Raw genomic sequence first — 27,633 nt, 5'->3', positions numbered from 1 at the left:
TGTCTGGTCATCAATGCCAACATTCTTCTAGGTGATAACACGTTGCATTTCTCATTTACAGTGTGAATTCAAGTGTCATGTGTCAATTATCTGTGTTTACCTGAACACACATAAAGAACTGATTGCATTTCTAGAGATGTTAATACAGGTCATGGGGGGTGAACATGGTGAATCTTGTTCTGATAATTAAGGAGAAAAAGGAGACGAAGGAAGGAGAATAAGGAACAAGTATATGAGGTGAGCCTATCTGATCGTCTTAATGCTCACCCAATGAAAAAATAAAAGGGAACATGAATTTCAATGTTATAACTGTAATTTGTCAAATAATAACAATAACTAATAATAATACTTTTTATAAATTAACAGAGTAATGCATTTATTGGGGGCAAAAAACCCAAACTGAATTGTGTAAAGTGAGAAAAGCTTAAAAAGTCTGGTCAGGATCACAAAGTTAAATCTTCTTAAAATGAAGATTAGAAGCCGGGTCTTCTTATTCATGGTTCAGGATGCTTTCCACTAGATTCATTATTCCATGGTATAACTATATCCATTATTCCATCTTTTAACTTCTCTGTACCTCAGTCTACTCATCTTTAAAAGAAAGGGGTGGTAACAAGTCTGAAGGTAATCATGGGCATCTGTGGGCTATTTTCAATATTCTGCCAAATATCAGTGATACTGCTATTTCATGGCAGTGATACTGATTATTTCAGGGTATGCCACAAGTTACTGGAGCATGTGTCAGACAGTCACCTGTGCATGGTGAGCAAATAGAGGATGTGCTCTGTCTGGCAACAGCGCAGAGCAACAGTCAAAATTAAACAGCAAAGTGTACTCTGGGGGGTTCTCGTGCTGGGAAGGTTGGAAACCACTGAACTAGACTGCTATGTTGCTTTAGCAGTGGCAGAAAGAGAGTTAATTCCCGCTCACTCCTCTCTCTGTCTACGCCTTCTCTGAAAGCCAGGACTAGGAGATGAGTCAGAGTTTGAAGAGGGCTCATGGCATCCTCTGGCAGTTGTAGGTAAAGATCTCAAGCTGGACTCGTAAAGACCAGAATACAGATAAGAAGTGATCCTGGGAAGGTAGAAGAAGCTGACCCTAGACCTCCAGGCCAATGGAAGAGGCAGGGCTTGAGCTTTGTCTTATTAAGTTCTATTTTTATTTCCATAAACTTACATATCTTTATTTTAGACTCATTTGTTAAGCTTCAAGGCCCTGACAGCTCGTGACAAAAGCTCATGCTGTCCTACACGCTGCTGTTGGGGCATTTGGCCATGGAACATACTCCTTTTTCATCTTTCATTAGAAATTTAAATTTATCACTGCCCCCACCAGCATTGTGTTTCTTCTCTTTTCAATAGCAAATTATTAACATCAGATTTTAATCACAGTATTGAGGTAACAGAGTATCTTATTTAGCTTAAAGATAGATAAATTCTGAACTTAACCAAATTTTATACATTTTATGTAGATAATTCAAATGATTCTCAAATTGAAACTTTTGCTGTTCTGAGAGTTTACTTTTCTTTCAGTGATGACAGATCACTTGGAGGTCGGGAGCTTACATTTTGATGTTGGATACTGATGTCAGGCCCATTTTTCCCCCTAAATCATGTGAAAAGGGAAACTCAAACTTACTTGGTTATTTTAAAAACTTTTTGGTGGTACTGGATCCTTATTTAAAAGTCATCTATTAATAGTTAAATTCTGAGAGCAATGACAGCCTCAAGCAATGACATGAATGAATGAATTTCACAAACAAAATGTTGAGCAAAAGAAACAAAAGAATATATAGTGTCATGATTCCATTTATACAAAGTCAAAACTAGGCAAAATTAATCTATGCTGTTAGAAGGTCAGTAATGTTTTCCTTTGAAGTGGCGAGGTAGGGCAGTGATGGAAAGCAGGTGTGGGGACATCTTCTGGGGTGCTTGCAATACTGTCATTCTTGACCTGGGCGTGGTTACATAGCTGTGTTCACTTAGTGATAACGTCTTGGGCCATTAAAATATCATTTGTGCATTTTTCTATATGTGTATTATACCTCGATAAAATTTATTTTAAACTTTATACATTTACTTAAACATTAATTTTTAAACTCATGGGAAATACATGAAAACATCCCCTCTGTAAAAAAAGAAAACTGGAATATTTTAGTTAGGGTAAATCCTTTCTCGTCCCTTTCAAATCTTGTACTCTCCCAAGAGAGTATCAGTTTATCCTTTTTACATACATTTATATACCTAAGTAAGGACAAAGAATATGTATAGTATCATTGTGTGTGTATTTTAAGTTCTGTGCTCTTTTTTTTTTTCTAATAAATTTATTTATTTATTTTTTTGGCTGCGTTGGGTCTTTGTTGCTGCACACAGGCTTTCTCTAGTTGTGGCGAGCAGGGGCTACTCTTCATTGCGGTGCGCTGGCTTCTCATTGCGATGGCTACTCTTGTTGCAGAGCACGGGCTCTAGGCACACGGGCTTCGGTAGTTGTGTCACATGGGCTCAGTAGTTGTGGCTCGCGGGCTCTAGAGCACAGGCTCAGTAGTTGTGGCACACGGGTTTAGTTGCTCTGCGGCATGTGGAATCTTCCCGGACCAGGGCTCAAACCCATGTCCCTTGCATTGGCAGGAGGATTCCTAACCACTGAGCCACCACCAGGTAAGTCCCTCTGTGATCTTTTTAAAACTGTGTGGATTAATAGAGTTTGCGTTGCTTCTTTCAGTAATACAGGGTATCAACAATATCACTAAGAAAACTTTAATAATTGTCACTAACTTATATATCATTTTGTAATACACTGTATAAACAGTTTTATTGCATATATATTTTACTTTTATATGCGTTATATATGTGATATACATTTCATTGTAGTATAGGTTTATTATACAACTTGTAATAAAACTTATACAACAAAAGAGTCATTGCGTACCTGTCGGTCAGCAAGCCTCAAGGACAGAGAATTAAACCTGGAGATAGAAGCTTATAAGAATCAACAGTAAGTGGCTGAGTTTAGGTAGCAACGTACATAATGAAGTTTCAAAATTTGTAAAAGTGCTGCTGATGAGATTATGGTAGAGTGTCTTCCATATTTTATCTAAAAGCCTAAGGAAGCTCCCAAATCCAGGATTAAAATTTAATTTAAGCAGGATACACTATAATCTTGCAATTTATGTTGCATCAAGTAATAAAGGCTTGATAAAAAGAAAGCCAAAAAAAGCAAAAAAATTGTATTCCACCTACATCAACACACACACACACACACACACACACACACACACACACACACACGTTAAAAAGTCAAATGGTTTAAAAAAGCTTTTAATGATGAACATCTACTCTCAATTTCTGCCTCCCCAAGGAAACTACCTTCAACTCTTTTAGTTGTTTCTTCTGATATTTAGCTCCTTATTTCTGAACATGTTTCTTCAGCTATTTCCTGATCTTTCTCACTTTAGACATCATTTATTAACCAACTATGGTAAAAGATCATTTAACTCTCTTACAGTTCCTCCCCAACACACACATACTCCCCTACTCCTTATCCTCCTAACATCAACATATCATGATATTTGATTAGACAATTATTTAGTATTTATATTCATACTGAGCCGTGTAGTATACCTGATGACATTTCCTTGTATTACAATTTTTTAAATTTTCCCTGGATTTAATCATTGCTTCATTTTTCCTTTTTTAAAGAAGTTTTAACTAATTCATTACCAAACTCTCCACTAGAAGTATATATCTCTCAAACACTTAAAATACATCAGAAAACTTACGTGTGTGGGGGGGGGAGGGGTGGGCAGGAGAGAGAGATAATTTCCCTTCTGAAGTACTTTGTCCTGTTACTTGATATTTTTGTCCCACCATTATTCATGGAATTCTTCTTATTTCTCTCATGTCCCCAATCCCTGGTCTCCTAGTTCTCATGATTTTATATTTCTTGAATAACTCCTTCATTTTCCAGGAGTACATCCTTTAGTAACCTCCTGAGAAATAGAGCATGTCTAGAAAATTGTTTCTCAGTTCTTGGAAATAATCTTGTATTGTTTCTGAAATAATTTTCCCTCTGTTTTCTGGTATTAAACTTCCTGTCCCGATCCTCTATTTTTAAATTTTTTCTCTTATTTTCCATTCTGTTGTCTTTTTACTCTACTTTTTGGAAATTTTCTTGAACTTTATATTCTAATTTTTCTATTGAATTTTTTCTTCTATCATATTTAAAATGTTATCTCTCTGGGGATATGAAGATATTAACTATAATGACGTTTTTTAAAAAAAAGTTCTCTTCTGCTTTCTACACTGTCACTGTTTTGGTTTTTGTCTTAGGTGTTAGACATTTTCCTCAACTGTCTGATGATCCTAGGCTGTGCAATAATATTTAAGAGTGAAACACTAAAAACTTATTGGAAGCTGTCTACTGGGCGCTGAGTCTTGCTGACTATTGGGTTTCATTGTAATGTGATCTAGCAGAGGTTGGCTATTTTTGTTAGAGGATTCCGAGCTGTCAGGATCTGTACGTCTCACCTGTGTATAGGTTTTGCTTTGTTTTTCCCAGGAGAGGAAGAAGAGCAGAGTGGGCAGTGAGTAGGCTAGAGGTGCAAAACTGATTACCAGCTTGTTTGCAGTTCAGTCAGAAGGAGGCTGGGTCTCACTCTTTTGGATGTAGTCTTTCCCTTAATCTCCCTGTTATCTTCAGCAGTGCCTGTCCCTGAGAATGGAGTCCCTTTGGCTTTAACTCACTCTAGAGTAAAGCCACTCCATTCCATGACAGAAGTTGGGGGGGGAGGAAGGAGGGGATTGTGGTAGGTAAGAGAGGTATGTGGTGCAGGGCAGGGTATCATCTGACTGGAAGGGGTGAAGGAGGAAATTTAGGAGTCCAAATGATTCTAACCTATTTTCAGTCAGTTCCTTTTCAGGTTTCTCATGGATGGACTTGCTTCTTTTCCCCCATCTCAACCTCAGGCATTAAGTTTTCAGCTTTCTAGGCTTTGCTTAGTAACTATCATTCCTCCATCTGCTCTGCAGCTTACAAATATTTGTTGATAGCTTTCTTTTACCTCTTTTCCACCTTTCTTGTCTTGTGAGTTTTATGCTTAAAAAACCATTTTGTGTCATTTTAGTGGAATTAGGGAGAAAGTGGAGAAAATGTGTCATGCTTAACTGATGTCCTTACCATTTCTCCACGTTCAGTTTTAAAACAAAACCTTCCACAATGTTCAAAACTTTCAAGGGCGTGCCACTGAGATTGGGATAAAATCTACTTTCTTTGCTGCAGTCTGTAAAGCCCTCCATGTAACCCTCTTCCCTTTAGTCACTGTGCTCCAGTCACAATAGCCTTCTTCTGTTCCTTGAATTAACACAACAACCTCATTTTATTATTTTTTAAAATGTTCTTAAATTAATTAATTGATTAATTTATTTAGTTTTGGCTGTGTTGGGTCTTCGTTGCTGCACACAGGCTTTCTCTAGTTACAGTGAGTGGGGGCTACTCTTCGTTGTAGTGTGTGGGCTTCTCATTGCAGTGGCTTTTCTTGTGGCAGAGCACAAGCTCTAGGTGTGCGGGCTTCAGTAGTTGTGGCACACGGGCTCAGTAGTTGTGGTGCATGGACTTAGTTGCTCCCTGGCATGTGGATCTTCCCGGACCAGGGATGGAACCCGTGTCCCCTGCATTGGCAGGTGGATTCTTAACCACTGTGTCACCAGGGAAGTCCAGCAACCTCATTTAAAATTTTTTCTTTCTTTCTTTTCTTTTTTTCCCCTTTGAATCTTTGTACTTGCAGTTACCTTCCCTGTAAATATCTTCCCCCAGATATTCACATAGCTAGGTTCTTCTCATCATATAAGGCAAAGACCACCAGTCATCCCCAATGTCCTTTCTCTTCTCTTCCTTGGAAACAGAACCTCCCATTTTTAGGTTGGCACATGGCCATCTAGAACAAAGACTCCATTTTCCAGCCTCTCTAACAGCTAGATATGGCTGGCCAAGTTCAAGCCAGTGGGATGGAACTTGAAATAGTATATGGGACTCTCAGGAAGGGTCCTTAAAAGGAAGATGCTTGCCTTTCTTGACCATCTCCATACCCCTAACCTGCCTTCCTCCTTCCTACTGGCTGGCATGTGGAAATGGTAATTGGATCACAACCAACCATGAATTAGAATGGAGGCGGGGGCAAACAAGATGCAGGAGACTAGATCCCTGTTGCTGTAGAGTGTCATTCAGCCCTACAATGCTAACCTACAAACTTCAGTTATGTGGCAGAGAAATAACACCATTTTTAAGTCACTTTGTTCTAGGTTTTCTGTCGCTTACAGCTGAATCTAATCCTAATGGACACAAAGGCTCAGGTTAGTGTCACCTTCTTAGAGTGGTGTCCCCCATCCCAAGTCATATTCTATTATTTTCCTTATAGCACTTCTTGTTATCTGAATTTATCGCATTTTTAAGTTCACTTGTTTAACATTTGTCTCTCCCAACTAGAATGTAAGCTTCATGAAGGCTGGGACCACATCCAGGTCCTAGAATGGGGCCTGACATAGAATGGGTGTTCTAAATACATTTACTGAGTGAATAACGATGCCCGGTCTGGTCAGAGCCCTACTGGTATTAGGAAAGCAGGCAGAATTCTCTAGACTCTCTGCATGGAAGACATCCTCAATTTTCTCTGCTCAGAGTTCACACTCATGTATCAATTTTCTAATTACTAATTCAATGTCCCAAGTGTTTGAAACTAGAAAATTAGCCTCTGAAAAGATGACTTAAACCTCTTGGTCAAGAGAAAGGTATGTCTCCCACCATAAATTAATAAACTGGTATGTGGTATACGATTGGTTAGGAGGCACAGCTTTCAGAGTAGGCAGACAAAAGTTTGAATATCAGTTTTACCATTTATAGAAAAGTGAACTTGACTAGTTAATTTACTGAGCTTAAGTTTCCTCATTGGTAAAAAAATGGGACTAACAATACCTATATTTTAAGACTGCTGTGAGGACCAGGTGAGAAAATGCATTCAAGAGATTGAGCAGTTTGCCAAGGAGAGAGCCTGGAAGCAGGGGGACCAGGTTTTAAATCCAAGTCTTTATGATGCTGGATTCTTAACCCTTAACTTCTACACTATCCCGCCACTAAAATGGCCCCCACGGCTATCCTTCTCAGTCTTATAGTCCTAATATGTTAGCATATCCCCTCAACTGACTTAGGCAGAATACTAACATTCATTCATTCATCCATCTGTTCATTTATTCAATTTATTTATTTATGCCAGAAATCTCAGTTTTATTTGGTGAAGCAAGACAGCATTTAGGACCTGGAGTTTATTCAGTGACGGAATTAGAGTATTTGGTAGGAAGAATAGCTTTTGGATTGGAAGGAGTACTGATAGAATCAGCGAATTCAAGTTTTAGTCCATCATAAACAGTAGAGCAGTTTGTCTCTGAGTGAACTGCTTTAACTTTTATCCTGAAAATTAAAAAACCACAAACCTTTATTGAGATATACACATACCATACAATTCATTTATTTGAAGTATATACTATACTGTATGTCAACTATATCAATAAAACTAGAAAAAACACCAATATAATAGTAGAGTTGTATAACCATCACCACAAGCAATATTAGAACATTTCATTATCCCCCAAAAAACCCCATATCCATTAACACTCATTCTGCATTTCTCTGCTCCTCCCCGACAAACCCCTGACAGTCATAAGACAATCACTGATCTACCTTCTGTCTCTAAAGATTTGCCTATTTTGGACATTTCATATCAATGGAATCATACAATATTTGGCTTTTTGTCACTGGCTTCTTTACTCAGTGTGATGTTTTCAAGGTTCACCCGTGTTGTAGCATGTAGCAGTACTACACTCCTTTCTATGGCTGAATATTATTGCACTGTATGGACATGCCACTATATTTTGTTTATCCACTTTTCAGTTTATAGGCATTTGGGTTGTTTCCAGTTTTGGGCTATTGTGAATAATACTGCTGTAAACATTTGTGTGTGAGTTTTTGTGTGGACATGTTTTCGTTTCTCTGGTGTATACCTAGGAGTGGAATTGCTGAGTCATATGTTAACTCTATGTTTAACCTTTTGAGAAAGGTAAATACTGCTTTTTAAAGCAGCTGCACCGTTTTACATTCCCACCAGCAATGCATGAAGGTTCCAATTTCTCCACATCCTGGTCAGCACTTGTTATGTTCCATCTTTTTGATTATAGCCATCGTAGTAAGTATGAAGTGGAACCTCACTGTGGTTTTGATTTGCATTTACTTCATGGTTTCCTTGATGCTAAGCTTCCTTTTATGTGTTTATTGGCCATTTGTATATCTTTGTGTAAATGTGGACTCTCAACCACTGTGCCACCAGGGAAGCCCCGTTTTCTCATTTTTAAATTGGGTTATTTGTCTTTTTATTATTGAATTTTAAGAATTCTTTAATATGCTAGATAGAAGTCCCTTATCAGATATATGACTTGCAGATATTTTCTCCCATTCTGTGAGTTGTCTTTTCAATCACTTGATCGTATCTTTTGTAGCACAAATGTTTTTAATTTTGGTGAAGTGCGATTTATCTATTTCTTATTTTGTTGCTTGTGCTTTTGCATCACATCGAAGAAACCAAAGCCTAATCCAAGGTTATGAAGATGTACCCCCTGTTTTCTTTTATGAGGTTTATAGTTTTATCTCTTAAGTTTACATCTTTGATCCATTTCAAGTTAATTTTTATATATGGTGAGGTGGGAGGAGATTAACCTTTTGAGCGAGGAATATCACAACTAAAATGCCAACTAAAATTATAGCTTTGGGGGCTTCCCTGGTGGCGCAGTGGTTGAGAGTCTGCCTGCCGATGCAGGGGACACAGGTTCCTGCCCCGGTCCGCGAAGATCCCACATGCCGCGGAGCAGCTAGGCCCGTGAGCCGTGGCCGCTGAACCTGCGGGTCCGGAGACTGTGCTACGCAACGGAAGAGGCCACAGCAGAGAGAGGTCCGCGTACTGCAAAAAAAAAAAAAAAAAAAAAATTATAGCTTTGTACACTTAATGCCTATGAGATTTGTTTTTTTTTATTTTAAAAGTCATTTAACTAGCCTAGTTTCAAAACTATAACTCTTATTTGAAAGCAACTGCCGCAGCTAATTAGGTCAAAACCTCCTAGCTTTGGAAATGAGAAATTGTGGGTCAGGCAAACAGTACTTGACTGTTTTTTGGTCCAATCTGACAACAATCATTGATGGCTGCTTCAAGTCCTAAGTGACAATTTTATGAGGAACTCTGTAATAGATTATTTGGTAACACCAAATTCCAGTGAATAAGCTTAACATCACTAAATATGGGATACCTTGACATTATGTTTCTTCAAGTGTGATGCAACAGGAAGTACATACTACTGCCTATGAAATACTTTTGCCAAGATAATTGAACCTTAATCTAATCGTACTTCTAGATCTAACTACCAGTTTACAAAAACTATGGAGGCTCATGGAACAAGAAAAACAATACTACGTGGATACAATCAGCTAAATCCAGAATGTGGGAAAATCTAGAGGACAAATGATCCAGTTTATTCACCCAAAATATAGTATAAAAAAGAGATGGGGAAGTGTTATAGACTAAAAGAATCTTAAGAGACATATCAACCAAATAAGTGATATGGATGTCCTCTTCCTGAGTTCTTCAGGTACAGAATAAGGTGTAATATACATGGTAATACTATCAGTTTCTAAAATGAGTGAACACCTTTGGAGTGAATTAAAGTTTTACTCAAAACGTTCCCAAGGTGACTTTGTGCTCATTAAGTTAGAAACTGTAGATACAAGTAACTGCATTTTTAAGAGATTCCAAGGAAATCATTCTTATCTATAAATTCTGGAGAGAAAAGAGTTAATTATTTTTATTACCTTACTTCAATTGTTTTCTTTCTCAAGTAGAATACATATCAATGAGTAGGAGTGTATTTTAACAGTCATTGTATTGCTCTGCAACCATAAAAACATACTGATCCATTTCCATTTGAGTACAGAAGCTAAATCAGGTCCAAGTGAAATGCTAAGAAAGTCATCGCCAACTGGGATGCCAACTGAAGCTTCAGGTTTTCATGACAGATCTAAAATCCCCCAAAATCCTGAGTAAACGGAACTTTGGAGTCAGGCATACCCATAACTATTCCTACTTCTGATATATGATAATTTGATGAATTTGGGCAGGTAACAATTTTTAAAAACAAGTCTGTTGAATTTACAGGGTATAATTTACAAGTCTCAAATGTACAGTTTCATGGTTTTAGTAAATTTATACCATTGTGCAACCATCACCAAAGTCTAGTTTTAAATTTCCATCACTCAGGCTTCCCTGGTGGCACAGTGGTTAAGAATCCACCTGCCAGTGCAGGGGACACAGGTTTGAGCCCTGGTCTGGGAAGATCCCACATGCCGCGGAGTAACTAAGCCCGTGCGCCACAACTACTGAGCCTGCGCTCTAGAACCCATGAGCCGCAACTACTGAAGCCCACGCACCTAGAGCCTGTGCTCGGCAACAAGAGAAGCTACCGCGATGAGAAGCCTGCTCACCGCAACGAAGAGTAGCCCCTGCTCGCCGCAACTAGAGAAAGCCCCACTCAGCAGTGAAGATCCAATGCAGCCAAAAATAAATAAAATTTATTAAATTTCCATCACTCCATAAAAGTTCTCTCATGCCTATATTCAGCGAAACATGGCTCCCAGCCCAAGCAATCATGGATGTGCTTTCCATATCTACAAATCTACTTTTTCTAGAAACTTCATGTTAATGGGACCATACAATACATAGTCTTTTGCAGCTGGTATGTTTTTAAGTTTCATCCACGTTATGCTATGTAGTTTCCTTTTTATTGTCAAACAGTGTTCCATTGTATGGATATACCACATAGTTTACTCATTCACAAATTGAAGGACATTTGGATTGTTTCTACTCTTCACCTATTAGGAGTAATGCCACTATGAACATTTGTACGCAAGTCTGTGGATATATGCTTTCATTTCTCTTGGATATATACCTAGGAGTGGAACTGCTGGGTATGGTAATTTTATGTTTAACTTTTTGAAAAACTGCCAAACTGCTTTCCAAAGTTGCTGCAGCGCTGTATGTTCCTACCAGCAATGTATGAGGGTTCCAGTTTCTCCACATCTTTGCTAACATTTGTTATGTTTTCTTTCTGATTATAGGCATTCTGGTGAGTATGAAGTGATATCTCATTATGATTTTAATTCGCATTAAGTGATTAATGATGTTGAGCATCTTTCCACGTGCTTATTAGCCATTCATAAATCTTCATTGGTGAAATGTCTATTCAAATCTTTTGCCCATTTTTAAATTAGGTAATGTGTCTTCTTATTGTTATAATGTTCTTAATATTTTCTGGATACAAGTGCTTTGTTGGATATATGATTTGCAAATATTTTCTTCTAGTTCATGGCTTGTCTTTATCTTTTCTTAATACATGAATGAAAAATTTTAAATTTCTATTAAGTATAACTTGTCAATTTTTTCCCTTTATGGATCATGACTCTGGTGTCATATCTAAGCAATCTTTAACTCAGCATCAAAAGATTTTTCTGTTTTCTTCTGGAATTTATAGACTTTTAGCTCTTTTACATTTAGGTCTATGATCCATTTGAATTAAGTTTTATGTATAGTGTGAGGTAAGGGTCAAAGTTCTCCCCCCCACCACCACAGATATTCAATTATCCTAGCACTATTTGTGTTAAAAAATTTTTTTTTACTCTTTGCCTATTGAATTGTTTCAGCACATTTGTTGAAAATCAAATGACCATAAATGTAAAGGTTTATTTCTGGGCTGTCTATTCTGTTCCATTGATCTATATGTCTATCCTTGTGGCAATACCACACATATTCATTACTGTAGTAGCTTTATAAGTTTTCAAATCAGGTAGCAGAAGTCTGTCACCTTTGCTTTTCTTTTTCAAAATTGCTTTGGCTATTCTGGTTCCTTTACATTTCCATATAAATTTTAGAATCAAACTTGTCAATTTCTAAAAAGAAAAAGGGCTGCTGGGGTTTTGATAGAGATTATATATATATATTTTCAACATCTTTATTGGAGTATAATTGCTCTACAATGGTGTGTTAGCTTCTGCTGTATAACAAAGTGAATCAGCCACACGTATCCACATATCCCCATATCCCCTCCCTCTTGTCTCCCTCCCACCCTCTCTATTCCACCCCTCTAGGTGGTCACAAAGCACTGAGCTGACCTCCCTGTGCTATGCAGCTGCTTCCCACCAGCCATCCATTCTACATTTGGTATTGTATATATGTCCATGCCACTCTCACTTCACCCCAGCTTACCCTTCCCCCTCCCCATGTCCTCAAGTCCATTCTGATAGAGATTATATTGAATCTATAGATCAATTTGGAGAGAACCGTCAACTTAACAAGTGTTCAATCCATGATCATGGTATGTTTATTTACCTAGATCTTTGATTTCTCTTAGCAATGTTTTGTAGTTTTCAGTGTATAGGTCTTGCATTACTTTCATTACATTTATTTGGATTTTTCTGATACTCTTGTAAATGGAATTGTTTTCCTTACTTAATTTTCAGATTGTTAGCTGTTGGCATTTATAAATATATTGATTTCTGCATGTAGATCTTGGTAGACTTAATTTTTTAATTTTATTTTATTATTATTATTTTTTGAGGTACGTGGGCCTCTCACTGTTGTGGCCTCTCCCGTTGCGGAGCACAGGCTCCGGACGCGCAGGCTCAGTGGCCATGGCTCACGGGCCCAGCCGCTCTGCGGCATGTGGGATCTTCCCAGACCGGGGCACGAACCCATGTCCCCTGCATCGGCAGGCGGACTCTCAACCACTGCGCCACCAGGGAAGCCCTAGGATTAATTTTTTTAAAGTCTCTGTTTTGTCATGTGTAAAAAGGAAATAGCTGCCTAGCAAGATTTTGTGCAGAATAATATACATACAATTTCAGCAGAAGGCTAGAAATGAAGCTCTCCCCCACACAAAAAAATTCAGTCACCTAAAATGTGAGGTCACATTATTTTGGGGAAAGGGAAATGACCAGGATGAGCCTGGTGCAGAAGGCAGGAAACAGTTGCCAACAGCATTATATCTGTATTTGCATAATCAAGGCGCTTTGCTGCATTTTCATTAGTGTAGCAAATAGATGTTTGTTGATATTTCCTATCATCTGCATGTGGTGATTTTATAATCAGAAGAAAACAAATGTTACTTCTTAAAAAGTAAAAATTAGTAATCCATTTAATTTCATAAAGAGGAAAAGTAAAACGACACAGAAATGCTTGAATTCAATTTGCTGAGACCAATTAAATATAATTCCATGAAAACTACACAGTGTTAGGCACTGGGTCCAGAAAAGACAGACATGTAATTTATGAACTACTGCAAAGTTCAGCAGGCTGAGGTACCTCAATGACTACTGAAGCAGATGCAGGGAAGAGATTCCCCCAAGGCCTCCTACTCAGACTAACTTCTCAAACTTCCAAAAACTATGGCAGCTTTATTTTGATCTTTTTTTAAAATTTGGCTGTCCGCCTTGTGAGATCTCAGTTCCCCCACCAGGGATTGAATCCAGGGCCTTGGCAGTGAAAGCGAGGAATCTTAACCACTAGACCACCAGGGAACTCCCATACTTTGATCTATTTTTATATGTTGGGTTTCCATATAAGATTAAATTTGAATAAAGCATTCTATGCCTTTATAAGGTTTGAAAACCACTGTCTAATAAAAGAACAAAGTGAAACTGAAAAGCAGTCTGGTATTATAATATTGAACTGAGGGCTCATGTAGAGTGGGCCCAGATCACAGAATTCCTGAGTGGCGAGGCCTTGTTTGAAACTGGGGTTGTCTGATTTCAAAGCACAGAGTCTGGGTTCAGATAGGTACATATACTGAAGAGGTGTGAAGCAACATGCTGCTGCAAGGGAAGAGGTGAGCAATGAGGCTGGAATCGTTAAGCACCTACTCTTGTTCACTTGACTAAGGGCGAACCGGGCAAAGACAGATTGGGCTGGAATTGGAGGAATCGGTGTAAACGCGCGATTTCATGTGTCTGTACCATCGCAGCTCTGCCCACTGAAAAGGCCTACAATGATACACCAAGCCTCATTCAATGGTGGGGTTAGCAAGGCTGTCTGCCGCCTCCCGCCCTCCCGGCAGGCTTCTCTGTCACATTCCATTGCGGTCTCGCCACAGACCAGATAGCTTTCATCTGCCTGCGCCTCCTTCAGCCGGGTAAGAGGAGCCCCCAACTCCTGCCACGCCTTAAAGAGAAGACCGCAGAGGCCACCACCTCGGCGGCCATTTACACCCGGTGAACCGGCAACAAGACGCCGACAAGAAGAACCTGCATGGGCGGCGACCCTGAAGGCGGAGCTGGAACCGAAGCCGGAAACGGCGCCGTGGGCGGGACCTCGGGCTCCTTTGTTTCTTATTGGAGCTCACCGCTGCCAGTCTCGGCCTCCTCCCTCCCGTCCTCACCTCTTCCGCGCCGGCAGTCAGTAGGTGGCGGGCAGGGGCGGGTAGGGGCGGACGGTCACTTCCGGGTGGGAGGAAAAAAGCTGGGCCGCGGGAGGGGCCGGGAAGACGGAGGAGGAGGAAGAGGAATCGACGGACGGCGGAGGTTGTAGGTTGTTCGGTGGCGGCGGCTCCGGCTCTCTTACGGGCGCACTATGGACAGCCAGGGCCGGAAGGTGGTGGTGTGCGACAACGGCACCGGGGTAAGCACTTCGCGGGGAGGCTGCAGCGGCTACAGGCTCGGGCAGGGGATGAGCGAGGGGCGCACGAGCCCTTGGCGCCCGGGGCTGCACCCCTGGGCCCTCGGCCCCCGGGGCCAAGGGGCCAGGGCCTCGCTTCCCGCCTCCGTGGGTGTGGCGCGCGAGAGGGTCGGGCCCCTTAGTTTCCCCGAGCCCGCCACTCCCGCAGCTCGGGGTCAGGACGGCGGGCGAGGCCGGCACTGGATGGGGTTCCCACCTGCTGCCCGGCCGGGGCCGGCCCCGCGCTGGAGCCGCGGGATTCTGGCTGGCTAAAGGGCCGGAGGGGTAAAAGGCTGGGTTTGTGTGTTCCAAAAGGGCTCCATTCCCCAGGGTTGCCGGTGTGTAAAAAGAAGATCAAGAGGCCTTCCTCTTCCTGTATAGTTGAAGATACAGAACGGGAGGCAGGAAACGGGTTTAAAGAAAAAAGGGAAGTGCTGTCATGCAGTGAGCCTCAGTCCTTTCGCAGTGTTTGTTTTTTTGTTTTCTTGTTTTTTGAGGGGAAGGGAGACCAGGTCGGCAGCGCATCATTTACTTTTTGTTCTGCATGCTGGAAATTTGGCCCAGGTACAGCCCCGCAGAGACCAGTGTGTTCCAGTGGTTGATCTTGCACCCTTTAAGGCCCAAGTGTTAATTCCACTAACCTTAGGGGAAGTTAATCAGTTTGGGTACCCCTCCTCCTTTTTTTCCTTACTTGCAGAATACAGGTAATGTTAGTATTTAAGATTCTAAAATGCAAATAATTGTAAAAATCTGAGTAAAACACTGATATAGAAATTATTTGAAAGTTGTTTCTTTCAATCGCCCCCCCCCAATTAAAAAATGTATTTTGGGCAGCAAAGTCAGCAGATTAGAAGACAGAAGTGTTACTTATTTTGGATGAGTTCTGTAGTGATCACTTCCCCCTACATTACAACAAGTCCTAACCATCTTGGAGCTGCAGTATTTTGTGACTTTTATCCCCTTCCTTCCATAAATGTGATAGATGAATTAAAATATATTTTATTTGAACTTTAAAGCCCTTTGGAAACTGGATTGTTGAGGGGAAAAAAGAGCTGATATTCACTGCTATAATGCTGCCCTTGATTGAATTTGTTAGACTTTTACAAGCAATGCTGATATTAGCTTTATCTGACCTAAGTTAAAAACGGATAAGAGTAAGAAGACATCCATACAAAATGGAATAGTACTTAAAGAAAAGGAGGCAGGTCCACCACTATAGAAACATTTTTAAGATCTATTGTTAAGTTTAAAAAAAAGTTTTACAGCAATTCCATCTTTATTAAAGATATTTATGTGTCCACAAATGTATGTGTATATGAAAGTTTTGGCGGAATTCATAAAAAATGTATGTTCATAGTGGTTACCTGTGAGACTAGGGATAAGAGTGAGGTAAGGTGGGAAGGACTTCATCACCCTTCTGAATTATTGGAAAACTGTTCTTTGTTTTTTTAACAAACCATGTATTGTTAAACTATCTCTAAATGAAACTAACTATAAACATGTATTACTTTTACAGTTAAAACTCAGTTAAAGGTGCTTTTTAAAAAATATTAGCCTGATTCCCACTGTAGCTCAAATTGACCTCTAAATAAATGTAAATCTTTAAAAGTTGATGTTAATATATTTTGTTTTGTGAATAGGTCAGCTTTTTTCTTTAGAAATTGAAGTCAGTTATGTTTTAATGGATTCCTCCTCTTTGAAGGACAGTGAACCCTGTTTTTGTAGTATATGTTTTCTCATAATATTTAGGGTTTTTTTTTCTTCTTCTTTTTTTAAAAAATTTTCTTTTTGGCTGCACCGCATGCAGGATCTTAGTTCCCGGACCAGGGATCGAACCCGCGCTCTCTGAGGTGGAAGCGCGGAGTATTAACCACTGGACAGCTGGGGAAGTCCCATAATATTTAGTTTTTATGTTACTATTTCATTAGTTTATCTGTGTTAGAAAACTGATTGTATATTATTGATTAGTCTTATGTCTAATCCATAATTTAAGAATCTTGTTTCTTAAGACAAACGATCAGTTACTATGACATAAATAGAAAAGTGTAGTTAATTCAAACAAAAACTTACATATTTGGTGTTATGTTTCTAGTTACTTTAAAATTTTTATCCAGATTTTCTATAGGACATGGTAGACTTCAAATGAAGAAACAGCTCTGATGTGGTATGTAGTCATGAATGCTGTGATATTACTGAAAATTTAGAGAATTAGGAACCACTTAGATTCTGTATTTCTTATGGTTATACTTCATAGTCAGTTTGATTTTATTTAGGTACCTGAAGGTCTAATGATTCCTCTATGATTAAATAAAGAAGATATTAAAATTAAATTTCTAAAAACTTATGGAAATAGTTGTTACTCCAAAGCAATTTGCCTCTTACACATTTTAGGTGTTAAAATTATAGGTATTTGAGAACTTGATTTTTTTTTTTTTTAATTTATTTATTTATGGCTGCGTTGGGTCTTTGTTGCAGTGCGTGGGCTTCTCATTGCGGTGGCTTCTCTTGTCGCGGAGCATGGGCTCTAGGCGCGAGGGCTTCAGTAGTTGTGGCACACGGGCTTAGTTGCTCCATGGCATGTGGGATCTTCCTGGACCAGGGCTCGAACCCGTGTCCCCTGCATTGGCAGGTGGATTCTTAACCACTGCACCAACAGGGAAGTCCTGAGAACTTGATTTTTTAAGCCCCTCTGGCAGGCCCTGAATCAAATGCCCTAAGAGTAGGTGAGTTCTTGTGATCACGTGCCAGATGTTGGTCCCGCTCTTCTTCCTCACTAGCTCCCAAGCTGACCACTGTCTCTTTTCCTCCTAGAGGAGGAAGAGCTCATCCATTTCCAGTACTTTATGCATTTCACCTTCATAACCATTCAAACCTAAAATGGAGCCTTTGGTCCAAACCTGCACCTAAAATAGAGCTGCGGAAAGTGGCCAAATAGGTGAAAATGTGGAGATCTGCTTAGGCTTGGGTGCCTTACAAGAGTTGGGCCTGGGCCCCTGGTGTTGTATATTCTTTTACCAAACTTGGGTGATTTCATCAACATTGAGTTAGTTCACCAACAGTGAAGACTTCTGGCGTGCCTACTGTGTGACTGGTATAATTTTTAGGGTCTAGTGATACAAAGTAGCTTATAGTGTTAGGTAATTATACTTTTACAATTCACATTTGTAGTATTATGGCCTTTATCAGGCTTATACAGATTTATATAATGAATTTAGGACTGTTTGAGTTAGAAACAAATCAGAAACAGGTTTGGTTTCACCCTATAAAATGCTTTGGAATAGGGCTTCCCTGGTAGCGCAGTGGTTGAGAGTCTGCCTGCCGATGCGGGGGACACGGGTTCGTGCCCCGGTCCAGGAAGATCCCACGTGCCGCAGAGCGGCTAGGCCCGTGAGCCATGGCCGCTGAGCCTGCGCTTCCGGAGCCTGTGCTCCGCAACAGGAGAGGCCACAACAGTGAGAGGCCCGCGTACCGCTAAAAAAAAAAAAAAAAGTGCTTTGGAATAAATATAATAAATATTTTAGTGGTCTGAGATCAGAATAATCACTATGCAATTAAATTAATATGTCAATACCATCAATTTAAATTAATAAAGGAAAAATACAAATTAAATAAGTCCAAATGAGGCTTTATAAATCCCAGTTTATTTTTTGAGGGAGAAAGGTACTTTTAGAGCAAGTGTAGATGAGCTTTTTTTTGTTGCTTGAAAGAACATTATATTGTTCATGTTCTTACCATTTGATGACTCAGTAGGAAGTAAGGGAGCCAGTTTAAACCACAGTGCTATGAAGAGGAAACTATATATGGTAAAATCTATTTCTTAAACACAGCCTTACTGCACACAATGAGAGAACTAAGCCACCAAGTCTTAAAATGATTGGAATGGGGGGAGGTATCTCCAGGATTAAAAATGATACCAAACAAATAATTTTAAAAAGAATATTTTCTTTGTATTTTATTACATCACGGTTTAGATCTTTTAAAAAATACTTACTTTTTACAAGAAAGGAAATGCCAGGTTGTCTGTTGGTTATATGTTATTGAGAAATACATCATTGTAATTATATTCTTGTTATTGTAACTGTTAATGCTTTCACATTTGAAATAATGTGAAATAGTGCAGCACTTGCCATTTTGACCAAACACTAGTACCCTGTAGTAATGCTAGCACTGGATTACTATGGCAGCATCTACTTCCAGTAAGCTACTGCTTAAGTGGAATAAATGATTTCATTAATAAGTGATTGGTATCTTTAATTTGAACTAAAAGCCAAATTTCCATTTTTTATAAAGCACAGGAATAGTAGTTTACAGTTATTTTTATAGTTTCAGGAGTTCTTAATTTTTTGTCATCTTACCTCAGGCACTTGGCAAATATTTTGTCCCGTGAAGTATGCTCAGACAAGAATTTCAAGATGCAAACTACCCATCTATAATTGTTCAGATTATAATCAGTAAACGTTGAGTGATGTGATTATGGATTTGCTGTGTTGCACGTTTCCCAGTGTGTTTGGCTCAGAATGAGGGGAGGCACGTCAACCTTCGCAGCCTCCTCCCTGCACCAGGACTTGGCTTACGCCCCATCCCAGGCTCCTGCCCCACCTTTACCTTATGTTACGATTTCTCACTTAAATCATTTGTTTACATTTAATATGCTAAAAATGCCCTTACAAACTTGTAGGTTCTTTTTTCATTCATTGTGTCATTTTTTTTAAGAACATTTATACCCATGTGAGCATGTTCAGTCTGGTGAATGGACACTTTTGACCCACCCAGTGTCCTTATCTGTTCATTATGTTAATACATAAGAATTTAATGTCTACATTGTATTTGGTTTCTATATTTGGAACATATGTATAAATTATGACTAAAGCTGGTGATCATGACAAATTTTATTTATGTAGAAATTTGGATATGGTGGGGTAATGAGAAGAGATTCTCTGGTTTTGCACCTGATTTCAGTTCACATCAAGTGAGCTGGCTTTTGACTTAAGGACAAAAGCGAGTTTGATTTAGAAGAGAAGCATGTGAGAGGTTTTTTCATTTTCTTTTAATTTGAATAGACTAGAAAATACTAAGTAGTATTCTTTTCCTCTGTGGCAGTTGTCACTCCAACTCTTTCTGGGTCACATTGTTAAATTATTTGGGAAGACATTGTGGAAAAATGGACTAGCATTTCTGAATTCTGTTGAACACTTTTTTAGGGTGGGAAGTGTACTGCTCTTTATCAACCACTATTCAAATGGAGAGAGAGTTATGAGCAAGCAGGTAATCTATTGCATATGCCATCATATCACAGTAACTTCTGCCTTGGAAGCTAATCCGGTCAGAATTGTATCATAGTTTTAGAAATGGGTATGTGGCTGAATGGTAAACTAAGCAGGACTAGATTTTGTGAGTTTGGAAGAAAACCTATCTGAGCAGTGTGTTTTATGTCGTTTCTAAAATGTAAACGTGAACTGAGGAGATACGAATTCAGGTGGTATTGGAAATATGCAATTTTTAAATTTTAGGCATATTTTTCATACCGGTAGCTTTAGTCTGCTAAAGACATGACTTCAACATATTTTTAAGAGCTCTATATATAAAAGACTTGAAATTATGCATGGCAGAATGTTCTAGACTATTTATAATTAAATGTGGTTCATCAACATCATTTCCAACAAGATTGTCTTTGCAGTAGAAAAATTTTATATTTTGGAGGGTTAGTCAGAAGTCAGTGAGTTTCAGGTAGTTGCTAACCTTTACCACTATCAAACAAAACAGTTCCTTGTATATAACACCTTTCTCTCCACTTCTGTGTTATTACTATCATGCATCACATTCAGTTTCTGTTTTTCTCCTTAATTCTTCTAAGAGAATATGGTACCCGAAGCCATGGAACAATAGACTTTCTCAATATTAAACATATTCTCTAGGTTAAAATAATCATAGTATCATACGGGTCAACAGCAAAACTGCTAATATTTATTGATCAGTTAAATAATATGCATTTAGTATGTGTCAGACACTGTTCTAGGTGCTTGGGATTCATCAGTAGACACAAAAATCCTTGCACAGTGTACCTACCATACATTGAATAAAGGCTTGGTAAGAGAGAGGGTAGAGACTGATTGCATTTCCTTTCTTTTATAGCTTCTTCCTCCCACCCTGAAGTCTTAAACTGCCTTTTCCTTGTAATGGCTGCTCTTAAAAATAAGTCTAAACAGACTGTATTATTGGTATAAGAACTAAAAACCCTTGGTTCTATTTTCAGTTTTACTGTAGATTGTTAAATCTCCTAGTACATCAGTTTCTTATTCATAAAATGGAAGTATTATTAGAATCAGTGATATGTCCTCATTGGAGAAGTACACTATCTGAATATGAAATTATGTCCTTTGTTATTACTGAATACGTTTGTCTAAATATAAAGATGTAAATAGCCCAAAATGCCTAATAAATGTTTATTTTGATGCTAGTCCATATGCCATTTGATTTTCCCATTTTCAAAAATGGGGTTGCTTAAGTGAATTGCCAGACATGAATGAAAAGCTGCTTTAGTTCTGTTCATTTTCTGACATTTCTCTTTTAAAAATCCTTAGCATTTGTTGAGTGAATTTGTCCGTTCCCCTCTGTGCATCAAGGCAGTGGGCTCCAGCATGAACTGCTCAGCTTAGCTCCCTGTGGTGGGGAGACCTAGGCACTAAATAAGCAGTTAACCAGTAAGGAAATGGGAACTCTGGTAGTAGTGCCATAAAGGAAATAAATGGAGGATATGATAGATGGGGTGACTACTTTGGGTAATTTGAAAGCAACAAAAGTTTAAAATATTATATAAATGCAAAGTGGTACTTTTCAGATACAGTTTTTAAAAGGATAATATCATAAATACCTTGACACTAACCCACTTTTACTGTTCTTTTCCAGTTTGTGAAGTGTGGATATGCAGGCTCCAACTTTCCAGAACACATCTTCCCAGCTTTGGTTGGAAGACCTATTATCAGATCAACCACCAAAGTGGGAAACATTGAAATCAAGGTAATATTTTATTTATTGATAAATGAGGAGCAAACCCTGTGAGGTGTTCTTTGAATTAAGTAGTTTTAAAATGTGATGCCTTGAAAAGCAAAGGAGGAGGGCCGAATTTCTTATATTTAAAATTTTTATCAACACCTGAAGCAAGGCACCAGAAACTGAAGTTAATTTCATCTGACTTTAAGTATAGCTTGATGCCATTACTCTCTGAATGAAGTAAAATACTTAGTAAGATTTTTATGTTGATGTGAATACTATATTAGTGACTTAAAGTCCTATTACCTAGTATAATTTTTAAAAGAAATCAGCCTGGTATTTTTATGTCTTTCAGTTCCATATATTTTTCTATGTTAGCGTCTCTTTGGGACCTAAGATTTTTCCTTCCCATGTTCTCATGGCCTGATCCCCCTACATTTTTATATAGCTAGTCAGGAAACACAGGATATAAATCTTATTGGTTTCTCTTTTCACCAGTATAACTGATTTCCATAGTGTGCAGGAGGAAGCTGTGCAAGTCTTTATTTGGCCTTGTATTTATCTTAGCACCAGGAGAGGGAAGGGAATATTGTCATTGCCTACCTACTGTACTTAACATGAGTGACTGGATGTTAAGGGTGATAGATTTTTATCTTCTATTAAAGGGATTGAAAATCAAGTGGGAGTTACAATATTGTAGAAGAAAAAGAATCAAAAGTCAGTGGTCACCAATTGACTTAAATTTTTCAGGTGGCCTAGGGATCAGGTTATACAAAATGCAGTAACATTTAGGGGCCCTTTTACTGAATCATTTGTGAACGGACTAGCATTGTTGGTCCTATCTGGACAGTCCTTGGCAAGACTTCACTGAATTGTTAGTGTGTGAGTTAGTGTGTGCCTCTCTGGAACGTTTATTTGAGATGTCTAGGAAGGTGGTAGTAGGTGGTAGAAGTTTGCTACTTGGTGGCTCTCTGCTGTTGGGACTAGAGAATTGAATTACACAATGAATAAAAGTACAAACTGAAACTTAGGTTCTGTGTTAATTTTTTAAAGACTTAAAAGAGTGAATGATTCTGGCCTCTGTTTTGTTATGTTACAATCGGAAGGGATACTCAATATGAGAGGTTTTTTGTTTTTGTTTTGGGGGTTTTTTTAGGGTCTTTTGGGAATTTTGTGGAATTCTGTATTCTCTTTTTGTGAACTCCTTTCGTTCTGATTGAATTCAATCTTAAATGAACTCAACTTAAAATTTAGCTAATAATAGTGATAAGGATAAACTTTTTAATGATGTTGGAAGTCACACTTTTATTCAGTATCAGCCTTTTAAAGAAGAATGGCTTTTTTATATACTTTATGGATAATAACATTTTTGAGGTATTAAGATACATATAGCTATTTTTATTGACCAGCATAGTCATAATAATTACCATTTTCTTGCTTTTTAAGGCCAAGTGATAGAAATGAAACTAGATGATATCCTAATAAGACGTTTTTGCTAAGGAATTCCCCAGTAGCATTTGCTCGTATGGTTTGTCAGTCTGTGTTCGATTGGCTCACTTCTGTTCAATCTGCTTAATCTTTTAAGTCTTTCAAGTTAATTTGTCTTCCAGTAGAAAACAGTGAAAGAAAACAGACCTGTGTCAAATTTAACTTGACTACTAGAGCTTGGAAAGTCAACTCTAAATACCCTTTACTTACTCAGCTAGACCTTTTCTGCTATTTATTTTCCTTAATTAAGGTTCTTAAATTCAGTAACGAATTAAAGAAATATGACGTTTTTGGAATTCCTATGCTTAGTGGATTGATTTATACTTTTTGTGTCTTGTTAGCTAAAATGTGGTAGACTAAAAACTGGAAATTTAAATTGTTTAATGAGTTTATTTTCATTCAGGAGTAATAACTGTCCATGCTAATTCGGCCCTAATTGTTAACTCCATAAACTGTAGTAGTACTGCATCTGACCTCGACCTAATTTGTCTCTATTGCTTGTATGTTTAAAAATTTCAGTGAGGATTTTATTTAGGCCTTTTCTGACTCTTACTTCTACCTTCTCTCTCTTCACCTTTCTTGACCTGTTGAAGTAGAATAACAAAAAGATGGTAAGTGAGGTTACACACATGCTCTCTGTTTGTTTTCCACTTTTGCTTGGTGGGACAGTAGTTGTTGTTTTGTGTCCCTTTGGTATTGGGGAGGGGGGTAATTCCATATTTTAATTTTTTAATTTTTAAGTACTTTGATTTTTAACCTTTTTCATTGCTTCAATTTGGTAGCAACTAATTAAGTCCTATACTTTCCTGATTGCATACAATGGACCAAATCAGAACTAATTACTAACGTAGTTTTGAATTGTTTTCCTTGTGTTTTTTGTAGATGAATGTTACGATTAAAATGGAATGTGGTGTGCCTTTTATTAGAAACCAAGTGGCTTTATTAGGATATGTGTGATCCAGAAAATTGGGGTGAAGTTGTTGCATTTGGATAAATCCACTTTATTGACCATTGTTAAATTGAACACTGCCTGTCATAGCCTCTATATATATGTGTATATATTTGCATCCAGTACAGTATCATATGTGTATTTAATAAACTGAGTAAAATTTTAATGTGCAAATGAACTATAAATAGTAAAGGGGGAGAAAAAGAGATTGACTTGTTTCCTATATTATCTTTATCGATGAGCAGATTTTGCATTATCTGAGTATAAATAAGAAAAAGGTGGAAGTCTTGTAAGACTTTCGCATAGACAATAGATTCTTCCTCTAAATAAATACCATTGTGTGGCACCTTTTTCTTTTGAACTAGAACTAGGCGCATCCCAGGCAATTGACTCTTTCACCATATTTTTCTGTGGTAGTCAAAGTGCTTTCTGTAGTAGATATTTTCAAGTTTGTTTGTTTTTAATATTATTTGTAAGCAGCTTTGACAGAGATTAATATCAGGCCTTTCTAGTGATATGTATTTTAACTAGTAACAGTAACTTTGTGAAGTTTTCTTTTGAATAAACAAAAGCATTTAAAAGTGGAAATTCCTACATTTATCCTAAATAAAAGATCATGCATTTGTCTTAAAATCTGGAGGAGATTAAGAAAAAAGTGTACTTGTAGAGAACAGTGTAGGCTTAATTTAATGTTTTTTATGAAATTTTGTTCTAGGAATTTAATTGTGGTTTTAAAGTATATTTGCTCTACTTTTAATTTGAGGTGACATTGTTCAGAATGATTCTTGGCAAATCTCATCTACATTGCCTGCTTTTCATAAAATATAAATGCTTTTATAACAAAATCTCAGACAGTTACTATAATTTTTCATTCTTTCAGGTAATAGGTGATGGTTTAGGCTTGGTCCAATGATGAGGTGGGTGGTAAAAAACTAAGGCCTGATCTGATGGCTTATAATTTTGGTCTTGGAGGTGTGGGCAAGTTACATAACCTTTTATCATTTTGGGGTTTTGGAAGTTAAAATGTTCTAAGGAAAACTATATGTTTTAGGATTTTTTGAAATAAAATTTTAGATATCGATACGTTTTTAAATTAGGTAGCTTGAGTTAGTCAAGACTATTTGCACTAATTTGATAAGTTAATACTCGTTTTCTTCCATTTTAAATGTCCTCTTTGTTCAGAGGGATGGTAAGATACTCAATGCCAGATGTTTTTTTCAGTTAATTATTTATGGTATGTGTGCCCTAGAAGTAGATCCATGACACTTTTATTTTGAGTTGGCATTAGATCAGACATATGTAAGCCTCTATTCTTGCATGGAATAAAAACTAAACAGTCTGATGAAATCAGACCAGACTTATACTAAATTTGTTGAAATGTAGTTGTGTATATATATCGATGATATAAACCATCTAATTATCTGATCTGTTATTACCTTGTATAACACAAAGAAAGATATATTCTAGAAGAAAGTAACAAAATTGTATATTAAGTTATATTGATGGCCAAAAGTAATATATGTACTTGGAGGTTTAAATTCCTCCCCCTAACATTTTATTAAGACGTGTTTAGAATACACGGCAAAGTTGGAGGAATTTTGCAGTGAAACCCATACATCCATCACCTAGATTCTGATATTAATGTTTACTATACTGATATATCACATATCTATCCATTTATCCATCTGTCAGTCCATCAGTGTATCTTGTCTTTTGATGTATTTGAAATTATCAGTATACTTCTCCATAAGTAATTCAATAAATGCATGTCAGTTACTAGAGTTCACAAATATAGATTTTTAGTTTTGCATTTTCCTATCAGATGATTCTAAATAGTTAATATTTAAGCAATTTGAGTATTAAGTTATGGTAAATTAACTTTATACAAAATTAGTTGCAACAGAAAAGTTTTAGTGAACATTTCTAGCATGTGCTTTAACTTTGTTTTTCCTTTTTGTTGTTGCTTTCAGTGGATTTTCTGGAAATCTGTTTGGTTTTTTTTATTGGTGGTGTTTTTAGAGTCTTCATCCTTGTTTATCTCTTCTCTTTTTTTTTAATAGTTATTTTTAAAAGTTTTAAAGTCATACATGTATTTAAACTTCTGTTTTAAAATATCCTAAGGTCTTATAGCAAATAGTAGCTATTTCTGATACTAGGGGTATTTTTTTTAATTGAATTCATCAGTATATGTAGAAATCAAGATTATTTAGCATTTTGACTAGCCGATTTCTAAAATAAGTTTAAATTCTGGGACATTGTTAGCCTTATTATACACACAAAATTTGACTTTTGAAATGTGGGTCATCTTAAGTATGCTGTCATTGGAGACAAGACTTGTGAGTATTCTGCTTCGTGTGTAATAGCATAGTTTTCCAGTATTATACTTTAAGATTGAAGATGTCGCTCATGAGATAATTTTAAAGAAGAATTGCTTCTCTTTGTCTTAATTTTTTGTATCTCTACAAATTATCATTCATCTTGGTGAGGCATATATTGAAACTTAATTTCAATTCTAATTGAGGCATATATAGGTAGAAGTTTGTGAAATTTACAAGTTATGTGGTGCATATGTCCATTCTTACAGTGTAATAAAACATCCTTTTATTTTTTGCTTCTCATTATGCTTTATAGTAGTTACACTTATCATTTTGATATTTAGTACAAAGAAATGTGCTGCATGCATTGAGCATTTTTCTACAAGTTTTTTTTTCCCTGATGTGCTATCTCACATATCACAGGCCTTATTTTTTGAACATTTGAGCAAAAGAAACAGATGAAACCTCATACAAAACCCTCCAAAATATGAAAATGTGGGGTTTATTTGTGCTAATGCTCTTCTTTTGGAAACATATGTATTAAAGGTAAGGTCAATTTATTGATTTAAACCACGCTGTACATAAAAATTTTATTCATGATTAAGATTTGCAAGGCATTGTTCATGAAAGAAAAGACCTTTTTAACTTGTGGAATGAAGAACTTTGTCTGAAAGTGCCAGAAAGATTAAAATTAATTATTCCCAAGTTTTCCAAAATATTATGAGAGGATAATTTTCTGAAGGTATTTTATACAAAAATTTGGTCTAAAGCTTTGATATTATAATTTTCTAGGATCTTATGGTTGGTGATGAGGCAAGTGAATTACGCTCAATGTTAGAAGTTAATTACCCAATGGAAAATGGCATAGTACGAAATTGGGATGACATGAAACACCTGTGGGACTATACATTTGGACCAGAGAAACTTAACATAGATACCAGGAATTGTAAAATCTTGCTCACAGAACCTCCTATGAACCCAACCAAAAACAGAGAGAAGATTGTAGAGGTAAGTTTTTAGATGGGTTGCGCACATATGTGTTTCTGTGATGTGATGTTAAAGCACATGTTTTTTCTTTTATCTTACCGTTGTCCTTAAGAATA

At 37.5% G+C, this 27,633-nt stretch overlaps 1 protein-coding gene across 1 annotated transcript in view; it reads left to right on the top strand.

The window, feature by feature from the left end:
• The first annotated feature begins 14,564 nt into the window (after window positions 1-14,564).
• ACTR2 (actin related protein 2) overlaps window positions 14,565-27,633 on the top strand; it is a 35,304-nt gene continuing 22,235 nt past the window's right edge. The window contains exons 1-3 of the mRNA XM_024752957.1: window positions 14,565-14,752; window positions 21,695-21,805; window positions 27,323-27,538. Of these exons, the coding sequence (XP_024608725.1) occupies window positions 14,705-14,752; window positions 21,695-21,805; window positions 27,323-27,538 (375 nt within the window). The 5' untranslated portion in view covers window positions 14,565-14,704. The remainder of the gene's footprint in view (window positions 14,753-21,694; window positions 21,806-27,322; window positions 27,539-27,633) is intronic.

The sequence above is a fragment of the Neophocaena asiaeorientalis genome, unplaced genomic scaffold, assembly GCF_003031525.2.
Source record: "Neophocaena asiaeorientalis asiaeorientalis breed wild unplaced genomic scaffold, Neophocaena_asiaeorientalis_V1.1 scaffold100, whole genome shotgun sequence".
Classification (NCBI taxonomy): domain Eukaryota; kingdom Metazoa; phylum Chordata; class Mammalia; order Artiodactyla; family Phocoenidae; genus Neophocaena; species Neophocaena asiaeorientalis.
The sequence above is the reverse complement of the archived record's forward strand: the minus strand, read 5'-3'. Positions and strand labels throughout refer to the sequence as shown.